The sequence below is a fragment of the Chlamydotis macqueenii genome, chromosome 2 (assembly GCF_036417535.1).
Source record: "Chlamydotis macqueenii isolate bChlMac1 chromosome 2, bChlMac1.mat, whole genome shotgun sequence".
Classification (NCBI taxonomy): domain Eukaryota; kingdom Metazoa; phylum Chordata; class Aves; order Otidiformes; family Otididae; genus Chlamydotis; species Chlamydotis macqueenii.
The window spans coordinates 65,533,203-65,554,471 of NC_141557.1; the positions used below are offsets into that span (position 1 = coordinate 65,533,203).

At 37.7% G+C, this 21,269-nt stretch overlaps 1 protein-coding gene across 4 annotated transcripts in view; it reads left to right on the top strand.

Annotated features, from left to right (window-relative positions):
* Positions 1-4,778: 4,778 nt before the first annotated feature.
* LOC147601679 (uncharacterized) overlaps positions 4,779-21,269 on the top strand; it is a 33,846-nt gene continuing 17,355 nt past the window's right edge. For 2 of the 4 annotated variants that reach the window (XR_015257794.1, XM_086741803.1), the window contains exons 1-5: positions 4,779-6,293; positions 6,510-6,549; positions 10,081-10,146; positions 13,189-13,286; positions 19,237-19,288. Coding sequence is in view for 3 of the 4 variants with exons in the window: in XM_086741803.1 (XP_086597929.1) it covers positions 6,279-6,293; positions 6,510-6,549; positions 10,081-10,146; positions 13,189-13,286; positions 19,237-19,269 (252 nt within the window). In the remaining variant the exon portion in view is untranslated. Of the gene's footprint in view, positions 6,550-10,080; positions 10,147-13,188; positions 13,287-19,236; positions 19,289-21,269 lie in introns of all 4 variants that reach the window. The other 2 variants (XM_086741802.1, XM_086741801.1) reach the window with 2 other exon arrangements.

A 21,269-nucleotide genomic window follows, 5' to 3' on the forward strand; every position in this document is an offset into this window, starting at 1 on the left:
ATTTCTGTGTTATTGTTAGGGATTTATGCATGTCGCCATTTTGTTCTATTTTTCACAGTTAGTTTTGTCTGTATTTTAATCACTTGAATGAAAAAGGTTATTCATGGCAGAATAATCAGCATTGCACTATATATATATATCAATGTGTACCTGGATGAATATCATATTTTGAATAGGTTATAAGCACTAAGTTCCAGAGGGAGACTCACAAATTCACTTCACTTCCCTGATTTCACATTTAGGTCTCCACATTAGCTATAAATGTGTAAAACCACATGGAGGTAGTTCCCATTTACTACATAGCTGAGGAGGCACATGGCCCTTTTTTCTTTCACCATATGGCTGAAGTAACTCGCACACAAGCAATTTGTTCTGATTCAGCTGTTTCAACTGGAAGGATTTGCAGAAGCAGGATTGGGAAATACACAGGATTCTCTTTCACTTCTGTGACAAGAGTTACATTTTTAATTAGCCCCTGTTAGCCTTTCAAGGGCAGCTTGTAAAAGTTCAATTGTGTATCTCAAGTTAGAGTCTCACTTGATAAGCCCATTTTTAATGTGTATTTAGGGACTAGTTCTGAAAGCATTTTCAATTTTTTAGAAAAGTCAGTTCCTTGGCAAATTCTGTTGAAGGAAAATGAGAGTTTTGGATTTTTTTTTTCTCCAAGTAGACTCGACTTACATGAAGCTTATTGAAGATATAAGGAGTAGGGGGTGTTGGTGAATATGCTATTTCACTGAGCTCTTAAAAGAACCAGCTGTTGGGAAGATCTTATACAGTATGTGATTATTATTTTAAATACCTGAAGGCCTAAAGTTTTTACATTGGGAAGGAATAAATAAAACTAGGTCAGCTAATAATGGACAGGAAAAACCTGTAGATTAATGTATTCCCTGTTGCTTGGTTACACAATAGTATCATTAAAATCAAAGCAATTTGATTTACTAAAATCTGACGAGTAAAAAGAAAAAACTGAAAAGGTTCTTTTAAAATAAACATTGGTTGATTGAAAAAAACAGTGTTTAAGTATATGCATGGACTAAAAATCATAACCAACATAAGAAAGAGAGAAAAAGCATAGAACATAAACCAGCCTTGCAAATTTGCGGCGAATCTCTGAGATTTTAAAACAACGTCAGCTGAATGAATGTGGTCTTGCACATGTTCAGGAAGGGGGAACACAGCATCCAAAGGACTTGTAAAACATTTTGAGTTTGCAATTTCACATAATATGTGGGATATATTTGGTGATGCCTTAAAAATTCAGCTCTAATACAGCATCTTGTCAGCAGTGCTACAGTTAAGAGCCTGTGAGAGAATGCCCCTTTAATGCCATTGGCCCTTCAGCTTTCAGTTTAATATTTAAGCTGTTTCTAATTGTGTTCAGCTAAAACTTGGCATACAGTTTATGGGCTTGGATGCAATTTTCATTTCAGTAAAAAAAGAAAAGGGGAGAAAAGAAGCAAAATTTTAATCTGTTCTGTTCCCAGAGTTATTCCATGGTAAACGAGTTAAAAGTTTTTAATATTTCACTTTTCCCAAATTTGTCCATGTGTTGATTTCTTACCCTAAACATAATGAAATGCAGTGTAATATAGTACGTCCACAGCCAAGGACTAATCAAAACACTCAACTTTCAAACCTCTGAGACAGACCTTAAGAAAACCAAATTAGGATTTTGTTCTTGGGGGCATGCGTGTTAATGCCTAGGAAAGGAGCTCTGTTCACGTTTCAGGAAATTGCATTAGCCTTCATCAACACAAGAAAGCTAAAGTGCAAAGTCAGTCTCGGAATCAAACCCTAATGTGGGTTTTAGGAGAGCTCCTGAACTGTTGGTGGATATGCCCTGTCCTGCACTTCACACATTGCTGAGCCCTCAGGGCCTGCCCGCTCTTCACCCCGCATCCAGAGCCAGCTGGCTTCCCTCAGCAAGGTTGCAAGATACATGCTCCAGTCTTGCAGGGCTTTAGGGGAATAAAAGGGCTCTGCCTATTCCAAAAGAGACAGTGGTGTTACAGGGAAAAAACTTGGGAGCAACTTTTGGTTTGTGATTGTTACAGCTGTAGCTGGATCCACAAAGCTGGTGGTTGGGAAAGAGGAGAGAAGCGCTCCCTCTTGCCTGCTTCCCCTCCCTAATGGTTGGCGGAAATACATCTTCTGCCGTTGATGGACCATGCCAGCTTGGGAAGACCTGCTACCTGAAAGACCCTCGTTGGAGGAACAGGAAAGTGAGGCCATGGAGAGGAGCCCTGAAGAAAAAGAGACTTCATTAGCACAGGCGAGACAACACACTAGTCATCCAGCAAATCCTTTAAGGCAGGAAAACTGGCATCCTTGGCTTCCTGGAGTTTGCCATGCTTCGCCTTCATGCTTCTGCCTGGCTTCTATCAGAGAACCCAGGACAGCAAATGAAAATATATTCTTGCATACCAAGTGTATGGGACTGTGGAGGCACGGCCTGTAATGGAGGAGTGTGATCTGTTAGCTGTAAGGGGGAGGAAGAGGGTGCAGGCATCTCCCTGCTAGACATCTGTGCTGATTTTGCTGATTGCAGGAAGAGTGGCCTTTGGGGCATTTAATAAAAAATGATTAAGGAAGAGACAGGACTAGGTCTATATTACTTGTCCATTAACTGGCTACACATGAGAACAGACATTTCTCCCCCTGAAGCAATTCCGCAATGGCCATGCAGTCTTTGCATGGGTGCTCTGCTCTTTGTGTTGTCTCAGAACACTGCACCTTAAAGATACAGCACAGCTTTTACCATTTTTATGGCTTTATTACAGTTTGTTTGGGTTTTGGTGAAAAATGCTGTGTTGGAACAGAATTCCGTATTATGTCCAGTTTACTGCTGATGTAATTTAGCATTGGTGGAGTTATTGCAGGGAATACTGACTTGGTGTATAGCACTTGCTTCCTTACTTAACTGTTGCTGAATTTCAGACTAAGACCCTTCTGAGTACTTTGTTATAAGTTATACTAAGTTATAACATGTCTTACTGAAATGCACAATCTACAGTAGTAACTGCGAGAGCGAATTTAGTTCTGGTCTGAGACAGTATGGCAAGTCCACTGAGAGGAGCAGAAGCTGATCTGTCTGAGGCTAAGGGTAATGTGACGTAATATAAATTCTTTCAGTAACAGATTGGCAAGTTGATTTATAGCGATTTCTGATAGAGCTGCTCTAGCTTTAGGTATAATTTAAGTAGACAGACACATAGTGAAATTTTTCAAGAGCATGCCTGACGTTCCCCAAGGGAACTTTCAAAGTCCCAGGTGGTGGCGAGGCACTTGACTCCTGTTGACTCCAAACTTTAATCAGTCCCCGTATTCACCAGCTGCAACTTTGAAGTTCTCCCCTCTGATCTCCCAGAGGCATGAGCAACCAAGTGTTCCCAGTTAATTTAGTTGGGAGCAACAAAGAGCCGTGAAAATCAGTGTAGATTGTTAGATGCCTCAATGAGAACTCAGAAACGTGCTTTCACCAAATAGGACTTGCCTTTCAGAGATGTTCACCCGATTACTTTCTTTCTCCTGGAGCAAGTCCATAGTCATGGGAAGGGAGGGAGTTAACAAAAAAAAAAATCAGGTTTTCTTGTGGAAATGAGGTTTACTACTAACAGTTTTAAAATAATTTACCTAACCACTGTCATGAATGGTCATCAGCTGTACATGATCATATTCACTATTTCATGATAGAAGGAAAACTGCTCAATAAATGACAAGTTCTGTTTTGTAGAGAAGGAGGAAAGAAGGAAGGGAAAAGAGACCGTTAAAGACCTGCACGCTCCTGATGACAGTGCTATACATCCCCCCCAAATCACTTGCAGGTGTACACCAGTCTCACCACTCCCTCTAGCCCAATTTTTGTATGCAAGGTCATCCTCCTGGTGCTACCTTAGAAACTGGCCTTATTCTGTAGAGGACATTGAATGATAACACTGTGAGTCAGCTGACTGCTGTGTCACAGAGCTGCTGCTTTCTACATTATCGCAACTGCCAGAGCTCTTACTGCTGCAGTTTTCTAGTCGCAGTGCGGCAAAGCAGACGCATAGAACCAGGCACAAAGCAGCATAGATTTTTTTTTTTTAATTCTTGTCTTTTTTTTTCATATGAGGGAAATTTTCCTGGTGTTAGCGTAGGAACAGACACACAGCCTGGATGTGTTGGCTTCAGCCTGGCAGCATTTGCAGCTGAGCAGGAACTGCTCGGAGCTCTATACCCAAATTGCCTCTGAGGAAGAACGCCTGGTTTCCCACTTTGTGCACTAAGAGCATTTCTTTTTATGCCACGGTGATATACCTGCAGCAGCAGGACAAAGGAGATGGTACTTGTCACCGCTTGTCCGACTGGGGCCTTTGCAGGCGCGCCACTGCCGAAGCTGTGCCAGCGTCCTGGGGTCGCATAGGTTGGTAGTACAGATTGCTGCAATTTCTTACATCTATTAGAGCAAAGCTCAAACAAGAAACCAGACTCTCTGACCTAAATCAATCCCTGTCCTTCTGGATACAGGGCAGCAGTCGACTAGCAATGACACAACCAGCCATCAAGTGGAGAGTCTCTGGGATTGCAATCTGTATCAGTTGGAGTCTGAGAGAAGGAAACACTTTCGCTTATCCAGACGCTTCTCCTTCTTCTAATACTACAATTACTATGGCTACTACTACTACTACTACTACTTCTGTTTTTCTTGCCTGTAAGAAGCTATTAATTGTGCTTTGTCTTCGAGTGTATATTTGCGTGGATTAGTCTGTCTGTAACGCAGTCCTTATCTGCTCCTGCTGGAAATCAGGGCACGAAATCAGCCTGCTTTAACAGTTGTTTCTTTCTGCGTGATGCTATGCAACTAGAATGGGTTACACTGACAACAAAGGAACAAGTACAAAGCACCACTTTCTTTGCTGGACTGTTACAGGAACATAACTCTTCTTCAATATGATGCCCTGGTCTCTTCTTTTTGCTGCTGGTTTGGTTTTTTTTTTTTTTTTTTAAATTCATCTAATCGAAGAGCCTAACAGACACCATCGTGGATGTGGGTTTTAATGATTTGGAAAAGACAGCCTGTGGAGACTGCGATTTGAGACAGCAACACATTTAGGTTATTGCCAATTTGAAATACTTGGTTCGTGAAGCACAGCCCTAAGGGACGAGCTCAGTAACTGAGAAAGAGATTGTAGATAAAGAAATAAAAATGACAAGCGTAATGGAGGCTCTGCAAAGAGACTGTCAGAGAGTCAGTTCATGGATGGCAATTTCACCAGTCTGAATCTGAATAATTCATAGATTGAAATTACCCTGCTTTCACCTTTCCATTTAAACCGGCATGATCTGAATCTCTAATAAATTTTCAAGATAAAGTAAAATGCCAATTTGAATCTGAAGAGCTTTTAAAACCAGATGCTACACCCTGAATCTTTCGATACCTTTCACAATTATCCTGTAAGAACCGCACTTCATCACGAAGCACCATTACCAGTGAAAATTACAGTGATTACAATAGCAACAATAGAATACCATCAAATGATCTCTAATTTACCTAATTTACCAAAGCTGACTGTGCGCCTATTGTGTTTCACTACGCCTGGCATTGGATCAATATCACAGTGGAACAAAAATGCCGTAGTGTGTGCTTCCTTTTGGTGCCTTTGACTTTGACAGCACACGAAAAATCTATCTACTGTTAAATGTTTTTACAGCTAATCTGCATGCCTGCTGTAGGATCTGATTGATTCTCCATGATTTTCTTTAGTGCCTGGGTATCGGATACCATTGTGTTACTAATTTGTTTATCATGTATACGCATGCACAAAGACTGCAGCAGACGAGTACCAGCAGACAGACCCTGCACTGCTGCTGCAGTAGCAGCGCTCTCGCAGGGGAAGCCAAAACGAGTTCAGTGCCTTATGTGAATAATCACTGGGGTCTGAGCTACAAATGGTTTCTAGTATCACCGGTCTTGGTTGTGCTACGTGAAAAATGTATGCAAAAGCCATGGTCAAGAAAAACGATCGCATGTAACACTAACAAGATTTTTTTCCCCCTATTCAGCAATTAGCGTGTGGTTGTGAGAGACAGGCTGCGACTCCTTCTGTAGATCTGTGTATGTAGTAATGTACGTGTGCACGTAGATAAATGTAAAGATACTGTGCTTTGTGAATGCGTGCCGATCACGGGAAGTAACAAGTCTTTCTGACAAGCCAGGCGCAGTGTTTTGCCACAATCTGCTCAGTTGTAACAAATCTCTGTTTTGGAGGTGTAAATCTCCCATAGGATGAGGCATGACTTCCAGAACAGTAAGTACCATTTCTGCAATATGTTGGTGCCTATAGCTAGCCTACAGAATAGTATTTTAAGCATAGTTTGAGTCCTTGTAGCTTAACTACAATGTGGAGAAGTGAAAAACATGTGCAGAAGGCTAGGAGCAGGCATTCCTCATGGAGACGACTGTATCTGCTGTCTGTATGTGTGTCAGTTGTACACTTCAGCCTTATTTTTCATTTTATAACCAGATTTACACTGACTTCAGGGGATATTTTCTAAGGAAGGAAGGTAAGCAGTATTTCTTCTTACTTATACAATTCTGTTGCATTTCTTTTGGGGAAAATGCATATTTATAGCATATAGTTATATAATACAGCATGATCTCATGACATCTAATTAAGTGTTTCAGTATTTGTTCACGTTAAATGTAGACAAGAAAGCATATGTAAAATATGGCTTTTTAGTCAAAATATGCTTGTAGAAATGCTACGCAAAAAAGAATTTAAAGGCTGGGTTTGTATTCAGCTTTGACTCTTTAACATTATTAAATAAGAGCCTATTATGCCTAAATAATAATGTTCTCGAAACCTTTGGATTTTACGTATTTTGTCTTCTTAAAACATAATTTACTATACTTCTAAATTTCCTATATATGAGTGGATACCATTCTCCAGAGGCAGAAGAGGCAGACGATTTTACAGCTCAAGCTGTGATAACAAAGGAATTTGAAAGGGCACAAAATACGATTATACAAAAATCTTGAATTTTAAAATATTCAATAATGTGATTTAGCAAGCTGTTTTTTCTTAGACAACATACTCTCAAGTTACTACACTATCTGGAATTAACTAGTCCATCCAGTGAGATATATATATATATATAGATATATATTCTTCATTTTCACATGATATTCAAAACTAAAAAGAAAAATCCTTGTACAGAGCAAAGACTGAAACTCTGCTGAAACTGTAATACCTCCATTCTGTTATTGTGGTAATAAAATTAAGAGATTCAGATCAAACTTTTCTGAAGAGAATTAAATGGTTTTGCTTAACTGTTTTATGACAAACATTTTATGTTTTTGTGTACACAAATACGACATATGCTGGTATAACTACTATACTGCAAGGATCATGCAAACAGGAATGTGAATGTTTTGCAAAATACCATACAAATACCTGCTGGCATTTACATTATTATTATTACTACCATAATCTTATAGTATCATATACTGTTTTGAAATCATGGTCTATTAACCATTTTGGTTCTATAGAGATTCAGATTTTTCTTTGCAGTGTTATCTGCCGCAAGAGTCTGTAGAGAGTAGCTGGTCACGGGGTGCTAGATGTCCTCATTAACAACTGCGGAGCAGATCTAATAGGGAGTTCAAATGCTCCTGATGGCTTCATTTTAGGGCCCGATCCAAATCATACTGGAGATCCACTCTGGAGTCCTCTAACTTACTTTGTGTTTGCATTATTGAATTTTTTATGTGCCACTGGCTTTCTCCCACTGCTCCATACTGGCCTCACATTTCAAAACATGCAATGCTGGTCAGGCTGAATATTGTTCAAGTCACCACAGTAGTCACCAGAGGATGTTATGACAGTGCCCTCAGGAGGTGAGGTTATCTGTGGGCCTCTGTTATAAAGTACTCTGAAAAAGTTTGAAAATCTCAGGAAGTAAACTCTGCCTTTTGGGCTGGTGTGTGTTTCAAAGAAGGCAGGATTGCGGTCTGACAGTAGGATATATTACACATGCAAACAGGGGAAAAAGCACTAAAAACGTTTCAACCACAGGATCATGAAGTGTATATTACCAATATTACCTCATAAAAAGCACTAAAGTGTAGTCAACTGTATCATCTGTGTATTTTCTGATACGGCTATAGCTAATCAGGTGCAGCTACAGCTGAGTGTTTAAGATGTATAACTGTATGTGCCAAAATAAATGGCAGATCATGAGATACTAAACTTCTAACATAAAGCCACCAATTTTAGCAATAGTGATTCAGCAGTTAATCTGCCTTATGGCACAAGATGTAATAGTCTGGTTTTGTGGTTATGTTTTTCACTGTGCTTCACTTGTTTGTAAATGAATCTGCAATGGCAAAATAAGGGCCAGGACACTTATTTACATGAGTTCCCAATTAAACGGAATTATTCACTTGAGTAAAACTCCCTCTATGCATCTGGTGGTCCCATGCCCTCATCTGCGTCTGGATGGTGATCATGGTGCAGTTGCACATGTGAAAAACATCCTGGAGCCCATTCTACTGCCACTGAAGTCAAGAGCAAGTCTCCCTGTGCCATCAACATGAAAGATTGATTAATTAATTTCCTTCCATTACAGCCTTCCTGTAAAAATTGTTGCTATCGTTTTTTTTTTTTTTTCTTGATTATAAGAGTCCAGTGTAGTTGAGACAATGTTGAACAGAAGATGCTTTCGGTTCATCAGGACACATGACCTGAGCTAAACATACACTGAAACCAGCAGCTCAGGATAGGTTTATTTACGAATTGAAGGGACTTTCTTGCCTGCAGTTTTGTTGGTAATATCTATGCTCACTCTCTTGTCGATTCTGCATTCTTATCAGCTGCTATAAAACACACAAGTTCTAATCTGTAATGGTTGTATCTATTTGGGCAAGAGCCTTGAGGATAGGAGGGTCTGTTGCGGGTTCGTTTTTTTTTTTTTTACCTTACAGTTGCTTTGAATTAATTGCAACTGCCTATGGAAATATGATCCCCTAGGAATGTAGAGAAGTGCATTATTGATAAGTATGTATAAAGTATCTTGAGATTTCTCTGTTCTCTGCCTGCTATGAAATTCATACCATTATTCACAGACAAAAATCTTAGGTGTAAAGTAGGGCTGAAGTAACTTGAAAGGATAACAGCAACATTTCCAGACCAACCATTTCAACACAGGAAATTCAGAGTTTAACAGAAGAAAATCCGAATGAGTTCATAAATACAATTAAAATACCTAAGCAGCTTACTCCCTTTTTGATGCCAGGTGATAACCACAAGATGTGATAGAGGTAAACAATTTTGCCATTTCAGTTTATATTATATAGATATGATCAAAAAACACCTTTGGCTTTAAAAGTATTTGCATTGCATTTCACAGTAGCAGTTCAGTTTCTTTATGGACCATAAATGTACACCCGCTCTGTGCTTTTAGCTGCAAAATTGCAATGTAACCAAAAGTTCTGAAAATGGAATGATTTCTGACCAACCAAAAGGGGGAAATGAATTCCAAAATGGGAATTGCAGTGGAGGCAGTGAGTTTCCCAGATCTCATGCCAACAGAGCTTCTTCTTGTGGGTTTTCTAGATCAGGTTAAACTCCTCATTGCATCAGAATTTGTCTTAATGAACACAAAGTTCAAAATGAGTGGGAATTCAAAATATGGCCCCATTTGTGTCTGAAAACTTTCCTTTTCTTTTTAACTACATTTGACACTATTTGTGCCACAGGTCCTCTCTCAAAGATTAGCAGGGAATTGAATCCAAAAGCATATTTGCAACAATATACCTAATTCATAGCTAGTCATGCACAGCCAAGCACAGACAACGAATTAGCACCTGTGGAAAATGCTAAATAGGGAAATGCTGTTAAAATGAAAAAAAAAGAATGATAAACTGCAAGATCACCATTGTGCTGTTCACTTATACTCAGTATTTCACAGGGACTGTGCAGAAGTGAATGTAGAGTTAAATTCTATGCACTTATACTCACTGAAATGTTCAATAGAAAAGCCTTTTCTCATACTCACACATTTCCGTTTCTTCTGTCTCCTATGTTCATTTAAAAGCCGTCTCCAAGGGCACAACCGGCATAGCAACTGGCCACCCCTCTGACCTGCAGGTAGTAAGTGATGGTAAGGATCTTCACTGAGCATGGTAAAGCTGATGAGATCCCTCATCCTCTGCTCCTAATGCCAATGCGCTGGTTGGCGGGGCTGGGGGAGAGGGAGGTATGCAGAGAGACCTTGAGGACGGGAGACTATATGCTACATGGCTCTGACTCCTATACTACTAGAAAAATTTCATTATTAGGTAATTAAAGAGGAGTAGGAGCATCTTTAGCTTCTATGTTTTCACAGGCAGCTTTTCTGTAAATTTGTCATATTTATACCTAGTGTGAGTGTCATGTATTGAAACTCCAGGTCACACAGAAAATGTAACTTGCCAGTCAATACTGTGACTGAGGAAAGGCAGTTTCTGTAACCCAATACATCACAGTAATGTTTATTCACACACATATACACAGTCCCAGCATTAGTCTTCAAAAATAGTTTTAAGGCCTTTTTATTTGCATGTAAATGTAGCCACCTATGTCACTGCACCTGTACTATCTATAAGTTGACCATATATTTCATATTAGCTTAAGCAGCTACATCCCATTTAAAATGGCGAGCTGAAATGGTATTTTTGCCCTTACTTTAGGTGGTACAGCATGGCCTGCACGATGCATAGAATTAGCATGGATTACTGCAATTCCTTTTCAAAAATTGAATTATTTTCTTCATATCTCATCTGCATTATACTTACCACTTACCTTTCAGTGAGGGCCAGCTCTGTCTTTGGCAAGCTGATAGGCTCGATCTGGTTATGAATTTCTTACAGTTTCAGCTTTTTTGGTATTCTGTGTTTGTTTTATTATATTTAAGAGTTGGAATGCATCCTTTCCTCTGCCGCAGAACTTGATGCTAGGCTGTTACTTAAAACAAACTTTTTAATGATAAGTGTTTCATCTTCTGAATGACTAACAGTTGTGTGTGACTTGCTGAAGTCCCAACAGTATCTGGAGTCCATGGGAGTATGCATAGGATGGATTTCTCTGTAAAGGAAAGAAAAATATAACTTTCTTGTACTTTGGATTGTTTTCCCCAATTTAAATAATACTTGTGACATTAATCTCTGGGGCTTTATTTTATTTTTGTAAATGAGACTCTTTAAACACAATTCTTTCACTTCATAGGGCATTTTATGAAAATAATTGTATTAATAAAGGTGAGTCAGATAATGAATAGATAAGTGTTAGGGGAAAATCCTGCTGGAAATTGGTGCTTCCATCATCTGTGCTGTGTATGGTAAATTAGGAGCAGGCTGTTCAGGAAATGAGGACAAAAAGACTGAATTGCTGCTCATTGAGAGTTTGTCTTGAACCAGAGTAAGTTTTGTGCCCCATGGTGTTGGTTCTTCTGTCCATCTCAGCATTTTCCCATTCTGGAAAGCAATGTTCTTGTCATCGTCTCTCTGCCCACTGAAGCCACCTTTGCCCAGGCTTCCCACTCCTTTCCTAACAGCTTTGCATCCCTACCACTTTCCACCCTAGGTCCCACTCTTTGGCTAGTCAATCCTAATCCTCTCCCAATAGTCTTTTCTTTGCTGTCCCACTTTACACTCTCCTTCCTGAACTCCAGTTGAGATTTTGTTTCCAATTGCTTGGCAGCAGACTGGCTCTTTATTGTTCCAGTCTGGCCTTCAAAGTGTAGGCAGCTCCAAGCACCCAAACATAGGCTGATTTTCACAGAGAGCGCAACAGGCACATCTCCCAGGGAGAATACCTCCTCCGTCATTCTCCATCTCTACTGAGTTCTCCAAGGCACCCGGGCACAGGAACATTTCCTGTATTTGTAAATAGGGATAAGGCCAAAAACATATAAACAGTGTAATAATGGCAATAATTAATAACAACAACAATAAAAACAAGGAGAGAAAAAAAATCTCCTGTCTGGAAAATACCAGTTGTATGGTTAAAATCTGGCGGGATTGTAAGCATCAGAGAATAAGGTCATGTAAAAGAAAAGTGCTGAGAAGTTTCAGCATAGGTAGTTATCTGCATACACTTTCTACACCTATGTCACATACAGATTTGTATGTGTATACCTTCATATAATTGGGAAAAGAATTACTTTATTAGGTGCATCTTTTATTTAAGAGCAATAAGAGCATCCTAATTCTGTATTTGGGAAATACATATATATAACTCGGGGGAATTTTGATTACTAGCTAAAGAACAAAGGTTATAAAATTGACTTCTCGAAAGAATTTTACCTTTCAGTGGCATTTTGGGGACGCTGGGGCAAAAAAAAAAAAATAGCTGTCAAGGAGTATCATCAATGTGTGAAAAAGACTGGATACCTAATCATAATAACAATTTTTGTTTCTTTATAAAGCATTAAAATGCTGTCTTAATTTGGTACTGAGAAATTACCAGCCTTCCTACTGTCTTGGATTTGGAGAGGTCCTTTCATCTCCCACTACAGCGGCAGCCCAGCAACACTTGTCTGGCACATACTTCTGAACAGATAGTTTATCTTATTTGTAGATGAGTAGCTCCCTTTCTTCCACGATTTCTGCACATTTGTAACAATAAGCTGGAAAATATTTGCTTTACTATATACTTAGTCACAATACCTATAAAGAAAAAAAAATGTCATTGTGCAAAGCGTTGTATGAAGGGAAAACGAAAGATCTACACTTTGGAGGTGATTTTTATCGGACTGAAGAACAGTCACTAACCATTTCAGAAAGCAATGCGCTATTTTGAGATATTCAGAGAAGATAATTTTTAGAAAACACAGAAAAAATAAAGGTATAAACTATAAGTTGAAAGATTCATATTACATATGCAACCCAGTTTTTTAACAACCTCACTGCAATTATCTTATCTATTTTTATCAAAAATGTAAATGTACTTGTAGTGATAAATTGATGATTGCATCTAAAAGAAAGTGTGACTCCCCCTCCCCTGAGAAAAACAACTGTGGTTTCAGACCCTGATTAGGTGTTAGAAAAAATAAAAATGTAAACAAAAATAATAACAACAACTAAAAAAAAAAAAAAGCACTCTTGGAGAATTCATAAATTTACATGTAGCAGAATCTAATTTAACTTGCATATGTCTTCAACAGACTCTGATTTTCCGGCACCGGTTTTTCAAGTTCCTTGTGTCTTCTACAAAGATTTAAGAACTTATCAGGCCCAAGTTGGAGTGACTTCTAGAAATGAGGTAGCCAATATTCTGTATATTTATCAGCCGTCACTTAAGTATAATGCAGACAGAACTTTGATGCTCATGTAAAAACCTACCATGTAGACAGAGAAATGTCTGGATTTTCATTTAAACAACTCACTGTAAGTTGACAGTTTTCATTACCCACAGATAGAATACTGCATTTTTAAGAGATAGAATGGAAATAAGAAAATCTATAAAATAAACTAATGCTGGAATATCAGAAGCAGTCAAACTTGTGGGTTTAGACAGACATACAATTTACACCATAAGAATTTGTGGATATTCCTATTACGTGTGTTTGGGTTTTTTAATTATTCTATTTGTAATCATAAAAGTTGGACTGTTTCTTTTGTCTTTTGGGGTTTTTTTTTAAGGGGAGGTTCTATTTTTTTTTTTTTTAAAAAAAGTGGTGATTATGAACTGTATGAAGGTTGTGAGCTTATTAAAATTCCTTCACAATCCAGGTTTAGTCAATATTGCTATATCTGCATGAGAAAACTATTTAAATGAGTGAGCTGACACTGAAGTTAGATTAAGGAATATGGTGGGGTTTGCAAAATTAGGAATGCAATTTTCATTTATGATGGACAAATATCTAGTTATTTTAGAAGTGCTTGTCACTAGTTTCTAAAAAGTGTCATACATTTAATCTTTTCTCTCATCTATAAAAACTTATTGTCGTTTGCAAAGTACTTTCATTTAATACTCTTGCCTACTCCCAAATAGGCTTATTCAGTTTTCTGGCAATTAATCTATACAGAAACTACAGAGGCTATTGAAACTGTATTTAAAAGATTTCAAAATATTAATTTTTCCTGTTGGATTAAAAAGTAGTCACTTGGAAACACTTGCTTAAAAAATCAGCACATCCAAATGGCAGAGACAGAGGAAGGACCAGCCAGAAATTCAAACTAGTATGACACAAAGATAAATCAGAAATCATGGGTTTATTGCCTCTTCATGATATTTTCAATGTTGATGATCATTACAGCCATGCTACTAACTAATTTCATTCTTTGAAGCCCAGTTTGCTAGTTAAATCATGAATCCTGTCAGGGGTTGGAAAACTACTTGAAGCGTAACTTTGTATCTTGCCTGTCCTTTTGCATCACAGCAGAGACATTAAAAGGTCTGAAGTAAAACATGGAGATTATAAATTTAGATAAAATCTAACAACAGTAAAGAGACCTGTAGGAGTGGAGCATGGCTTGCAGGATTGTGACATGAGGCAGAAGTTAGAAAGAATGTGACTAAAATCTGGTCATCTTCACTGCTTCTTAAGAATAGTCCTTGGCAGGGTACTCTACCTAGTATAAGCCAAATAATCTCTTTGAAACCCAGCCAATCTTCTAGTTTCTGCTCATGACCTCTTCGTCATTATCAAAGGTGTAAAACTTAACTAAGGGACACCTTTGCTTTCATCTACCTGAGCTCTACTGAGCGTGAATGTTGCGTTTCTTCCCGTATTGTAGCTGCATTTTCATTGTGCGCAGTCTTCAGAAACACACAATAACCTGGCACTTAGAGTAGCTCCTCTTTGCTTCTCCTCCCTCGAAATTGTACTTTCACTTTCAAAAGCTAAATCAAGAGCTATTCATTTACAAGCGACAGTAAAACTTTACGAAGTCCCACCTTCTGACTGGGTGCTATTGGGATGGGCAGACCGGACTTCACAGGGAGCATTCCTCAGCTGTCCCTTGTTACTTGTTCAAGACAGGTCACGGCATATTCCTAAGAGCTACATACGAGAAGAAATAACAATTCCTCACCAGAAATGTGTCCTAAACCAGACCATAACACTATGAAAAAACTCATTTGTCCTCCCCAAGCAGAAATAAAATGGAAAGGAGAAAAAAAAAGAAACGTGAAAATTGGCAGCTGTCTCGTAAGTGTCATGGCCAGTACCTGAGTGGTACTGATCTAAAGAATCTGAAATTGCGTCATTAATGATGCGAGCTCCTTTTATTATTAAAAACTTACTGAGGCCTTCGGGCTTGTAGCTTCCGTTAGCTGTTAGTTGCAAAAGCTACTGAACATAGTAGTGAGTAACTGTACGTAAGAAGGGGTTAAAGAGAAGGAAGAGAAAAATGAGTTTCAAACAAAGGTGAATTAAAGTGAACGAAAAATTGAGTTTCAGACTTTTAACTATTTTGCATTATTTTTACTACATCTTTGCATAACTTGATTTTGCTCAGCAACAAAACTGGAAAAATACGGAAATGGCTGTGTTTGCTTGTTTATCTAAATTTCTCTAATTTAATTCTGTGGTCATTAGGACTATTACATTTTTTTTCAGCAAAATGAGTCTGTTACAGCCAGCTCACATGATGGTGCTTCTCCTTGAGGAGCAACGTGGGCAGGTTGTATGTGCCCTTCTCCTCTATGTGGTAGAGCCAGATTCCTCCAGTATCTGGTCATGTACACTTACCTATGTGATTTCTCATATATTATTGTGATTTGACATATTTTCATAATATTTGATGAGCAAGTACCAACTGTAAGCTAATACCTATGCATACTGCAGTTGATTATACAGTTTCTTCCATAATAAATCTTTTATAGGTGGGCTTACAGAGAATACAAATGATAAATAATTTATGATTAAAATTCTATTATAATTATATGCATATGTGTATACACACACACTTGCAAATAAGAATTTTTAACATGACTTTGAACTATGCATATGCAAAAATTTCACTTTGTTTTCAACGGGGTTCTGTCACTTGTTTATATTTTGACACTGATAGGAGATACCTCTATATTGCTTTTGCAACGTTTTGTTTTTCTTTCTGCTGCTTGGCTTTGCTGATGAGAGAAAGTAGATTAGTTTTTAAATAACTGTAATTCTTTAGATGGCACAGTGGTATAGCACAGATCTGAATTTCAAGAGCCACTGCAGTATTGGGTGAACCATATTTATTAGCTATTAATAGTGGGACAATTACAAGCATCAGAGGCTGCATAAGTAAATCTTAAGAAATCCTTTAATGTTGGGTCTCTAGGCTAAACTCCTGACTGCACTCTCAGCAAATTCTTTCTGTGTTTGTGGAAATTAGTTTCATAACATTTTCCTTATTTTCTTTGGACAACCTTCCTGAATTTTAAGTTATTCTTCTAACTCAAATATTGTTTTATGTTTGCTTCTTTGTTTCTGATATTCAGATTCCATCTCTCCGTGGTGATCATCAGTTTTTTTCTTTTTCCTAATCCTGTTTTATACTAACAGCAACTGCTCATCTGAGGAACCCAGGAGCCAAATTTGGCCAGATTAGTATAAATAAATAGGCAGAGCAGACATTATTTTCCAGCTGTCTCCCATTGCTGTCCACTTACACTGATAAAACTGTTGTCTAGAACTTTAAAGACTGAAAGAAGACAACAAGGCAAAATAAAAGTAGTAGAAAAAGACACTATAAAACACAAGAAAATTAGCATGTGACAAATTGCATCTTTCCAGTAAAAAGAATTATCTTCCAGCCACTGAAGTACAATGTGACACCTATTTATCAAGTTGAATTGTTTTCTTGTTGCAAAACACCAACTTAGTAACACAAACTTAATTACAGAGATCATTTACATATGGATGACATTTGCTTAAGCAATATTTCTAATGCTGTATGCATAAATATGATTTAATTTCTTTTCTTTTTTTTTTTTTCTTCCTCCATGCTTTCAAAAAACAGGCAAACATAATGCTGGAAACTATCTCCTGGATGATCAAAATACACTGCTTTATTTACACAGGGAACTATGCCTGTAGCATTTTCCATGAAGGTAACAATCCTTATCATTAAATAGCTTGAGTTGTTTGTTTTTTTTTTTTTTTGTCCCTGCTATTTGTATTAAAAAACTAGTCTAGAGCCTCAACACTTTTATGGTCAGAAACCTTCTAATTCCCAGTCTAAATTTATTCATGGCCAAATTACACTCGTGCCAACATTGTCTGCTAGAGTAAATAGTTCTTTTCCTTGCCTACTGTTTACCACCTTATTGTGTTTTTAGAGAACAATTATTTCCCGTATCAGCTTTTGTTTCTGCTAGACTAAACAAGAAAAGATTTCATAGCCTTGCTCTTAAAACAACTTGTCTCTGGTAATCTCTGCAGCTCTTTTCTTTACCTGTTTCACCTTCCATGAACATGATGAAAAAAATCTGTGTGAGATCTCAGGTGCCTTGAGCAATGGCACAGATATTTTTTCTTTTCTCTGCTAAGAAATAGTTTAACTGGTTCATCCTTGGGTGGCATTTGCGTTTTCATGGTTGTACCCCACTGGCAACTTAATAACCCTGCAGTCAGCTAATATGCATACCTAGATCCATCTCCTATGTTGTTTACAACTGATAGCTCCTGGTTTATATGATAATTTTTTAATTAATCCTCGAGTGCATGTCTCCACTGCCAATGCTACAAGTTTAAGAGCATGTTTAGCACTGTGTATTTTTAATGTGCGTTTTCCAAGGGTAACATGTGTTGGATAAATTGATGCCAAAGATAACAGAAAAATAAATAGGAATAATGTTGGGAGATAAAGGGATGTACTCAGCACACTGACAACACCAGGCATGATGTATTAAAAATTAAGAAATTTTCACAAGTGCTTTAGTGTAATGTAATAGAATGTAATGGTTTGAGTGTGGTATGGTGTGCACAATACCTTAGGAAAGTCTTTTTTGGTCTTGTATACTCATAGTTGTTTGAATATTGCATTTTAGATGGGAAAAAGTTTGTTAGATGCATTAGAGTAGGAGCTCCCAAAGGCACCTACAGGTGCCTTTCAAGGTGGCATGAAAGGAGCATGGGGAAGGTGCAGGCCACCACCAGCTCCCCAGAGAAACTGGGGCAGAAGCTTTGGAACGGCAAGTGGTGCCCAAGCAGCCAAATGCCTTTTCTGGTGTCTATTTGATGCTCGCCATGCAGCTGGCAGCTACTGCTTCTACCACAGGAATATAAAAGAAAACAATAGTGGTATCCAAAGCAAATTAATTTGGAGAACCTCTGTATTAGAGTGCTCTGCAGTGGTGGTATTATTCACAAGCCGTTTCCTAGAAATCACACCTTTGTAGATCTGTCTTTTTGCTTGGTTTTGCTTATTTTTCAAATTTGGCATAACAATTAAAGACTTGAGACGCTACAGAGTCTATATCTTTGAAGCAGCAGTGCAGTATTTTCTTTACATGAGTGTTTCAAAATAATTAGGATTATTACATCAATATTTATAGAGTTCACAGTAAAAAAGCTTTGATACTACCTGGTTGGAAAGGTTCCATTTTAAGGGCCATACATTTTGGAATGAAGAATTTATGACTCTTAGGTTTTAAAAGACATTGACATTTTCAGAAGCATCTTAATGATTTTAGACTGCAAGTTCAGCTAGCTAGGAATTTGGAAACTTTGAATCCTTAAAAAAAGGATTGAAATTTCCTTATTTTTTTTCATGGAACTCAGAAATTTATAAAACATCTTTAGTTGTATAATTATACAGAGCAGAAGACCAGTATATTCCCACACTTACTAGCAAAATCATCACCATTTATTAGAAAGAGGAACTAGGGTTTTGAGGAGGTTTTTTTTTAGAGGGAGAAAGATTAATCTTTTAAAAATCATATGATAGATGATTTTTTTTAAATTTTGCATAAGAGTGGTGAAATGAGAAAATTTATTCAAGAGAGTTATCTGCTAGGGCATGCAGCTTTATAGAATTATTGAAAAAACATTTTGTCAGTTTTAAATTTGATGGGAATCTGTTTATTGGGATGGGAATCTGTATCTATTCAGGATTATTTTATTAAGTTATTAAAAGGTAGTTTTAGGTAGTTTTACTTAATATGCCCTCCTTGACTGTTGCTATTTAATACCTTCTTTGATGTTGAAGTGGTTAAGTGAACATATTAACTTTTTGGTGCATTATTAGCAATGTTTAATATATTGTATTCTGTTTAGGGCATCCCTGTGGAGCTGATAGCTGTGGACTAATGACTGGTATCCTAAGCAGGTAAGCTTTGAACATCTTGCACTGGTAACATAATGACTTTCATCAAAGGAGGAAGACGTCTCGACATTTTTTTATTTTTTTAAGCTGAGTTTGGAAGGCTTTGATTTTATAAATCCCAAGATCTGCGACTTAAGCAAACCCAGCATATGCAAATAGTGGCTTCAAAAAGTAAATTAAATGATATTTCTGTCAGAACAGTTTATTTCTCTTGACCTATAATTCACTATCTTTTTAGAAATACTTAAGACAAGTTCAGACAACAGAAACTTGTGGCCTCCACTGCAGCAGGAGGCCAAATGTTCACTCTGACTTGACAAGGTTAATTTTTAAGAGGTTCTTTCCCCTAACTAACCTCTTTCTATTTTGCTAGGTGTAGTTAGCAAAAGCATTTGTCAGTCTGGGACACAGCTTTGTCATTAGTCTCTTCTCTTTAGGCAATAATAGACTTACCGTGTTGCTAAAGGAAAGGGATTTGCAAGGTACCTTAGAAAGAGAAACATGTCACAGAAAGTAAAACGTAGTGGATGGTAATACTATCCTACTGATGTTCATCTGGTAGGGGTGTTAGGCTAATTAAGAAAGAATTAAACTACACGTGATGGATACCAGTCATGTTGCTTAACATACTGCTGGAGGATACACAGAACCACAGGGGCGATGAAAGCATTGCAGGAGCATATATAGAAGAGAAATAAAATACAATTGCTGCATGCAAGTACAGTGAGTTTTCCAGGCAAATACGGTATACTTGTTTGACAAAATGTTCTTTTACACAGTAGAATTTTGCTACTGATATAGACTCTATATAGAAAATATTTGTTAAGTTATTTAAAATAGCTGGGGTGGGGGGGACGGTCAGTGAAGAGCAAGGAACAACTCTTCAGCAGTTATTTATTTATATGGGAAATGCTTGCATTATTCTCTTAAAATAAAATAATTATTTTTCCTGTTGTACCATACCTCCTGGTGCCATTTTAAAATTAAAATCAATAACATTTTTCCAAGCTAAGAAAATTTATGTTTCTATGAGAAGTTGGCCTCATCAATAAGTTAATATAAAACACTGTTTGGTATCTACATGAAGAAGCATTGAGAAAATATTTTCTATGTAAAATGCAGACAATTTTTTTCTTAGTTATTTTATCTCCATTTCTTGTGTTGGGTTCCTTTCAATTTTGATTTCTTGGAGCTCTGACTCAGGGTGAAATAGCTCTGTTGTTTCCTGAAAGAAGATATTAGTATGGAGACATAGAGAAAAAAGTTGTGTTTAGGCATGCAAATTTTTGGTTGACTTCTCCATATTTTTGTACTATTTCCTTTTCTTTATACACTCAAGTCACATAAATCTGTTAGACCACCTAATTAGACACCTCAATACTGTAACATTGGTGAGATGAACCTATTTTAAGAGAAAAGAGTTAAGGTGCATGTTCAGCAGAAGAATATAAGTTTCAATTTCACATTGTAAGGAGTGCCATGTTGATTCAAGAGCAAAAGTGGAAAAAATCCACTCTGGGAATTAGGGGCTGTGCGCCAGCACAGATGCTGATGTGCCACGCAGGCATGTGGCAGCTGATGGGACAGCCTCCCTGCGCCTTGCTCCAGCGCTGGCTTCTTCTTCCCCTTCGGTTTGGGATGGGAATGGTTTAAAATAACGGAGCCTACAATATAAGGCTTTTGGCAATTTGTTCCTGCTTCAAAGCAGTTTAATATTTAGCGCAACTGTATAGCTGGTGAGGATTTTTCTGTCTTTCAAGTAACTCCTTAAAATCAGCTGTTTCAGTGCATATCTTAACTTGTAAGTTATACAACTTGAGTGTTGTACATGATTAGTTGTTGACGTGTGCATTAAGAGAAGGCAGCATGTGTATTGTGCAAAGTACATGAACGTGACTGTTGAAATGGTACAGCAGCTCACAAATATGTTCCCACATCCATTACCCACACATTTCTTGTTTTTTCACACACAGAACCACAATAG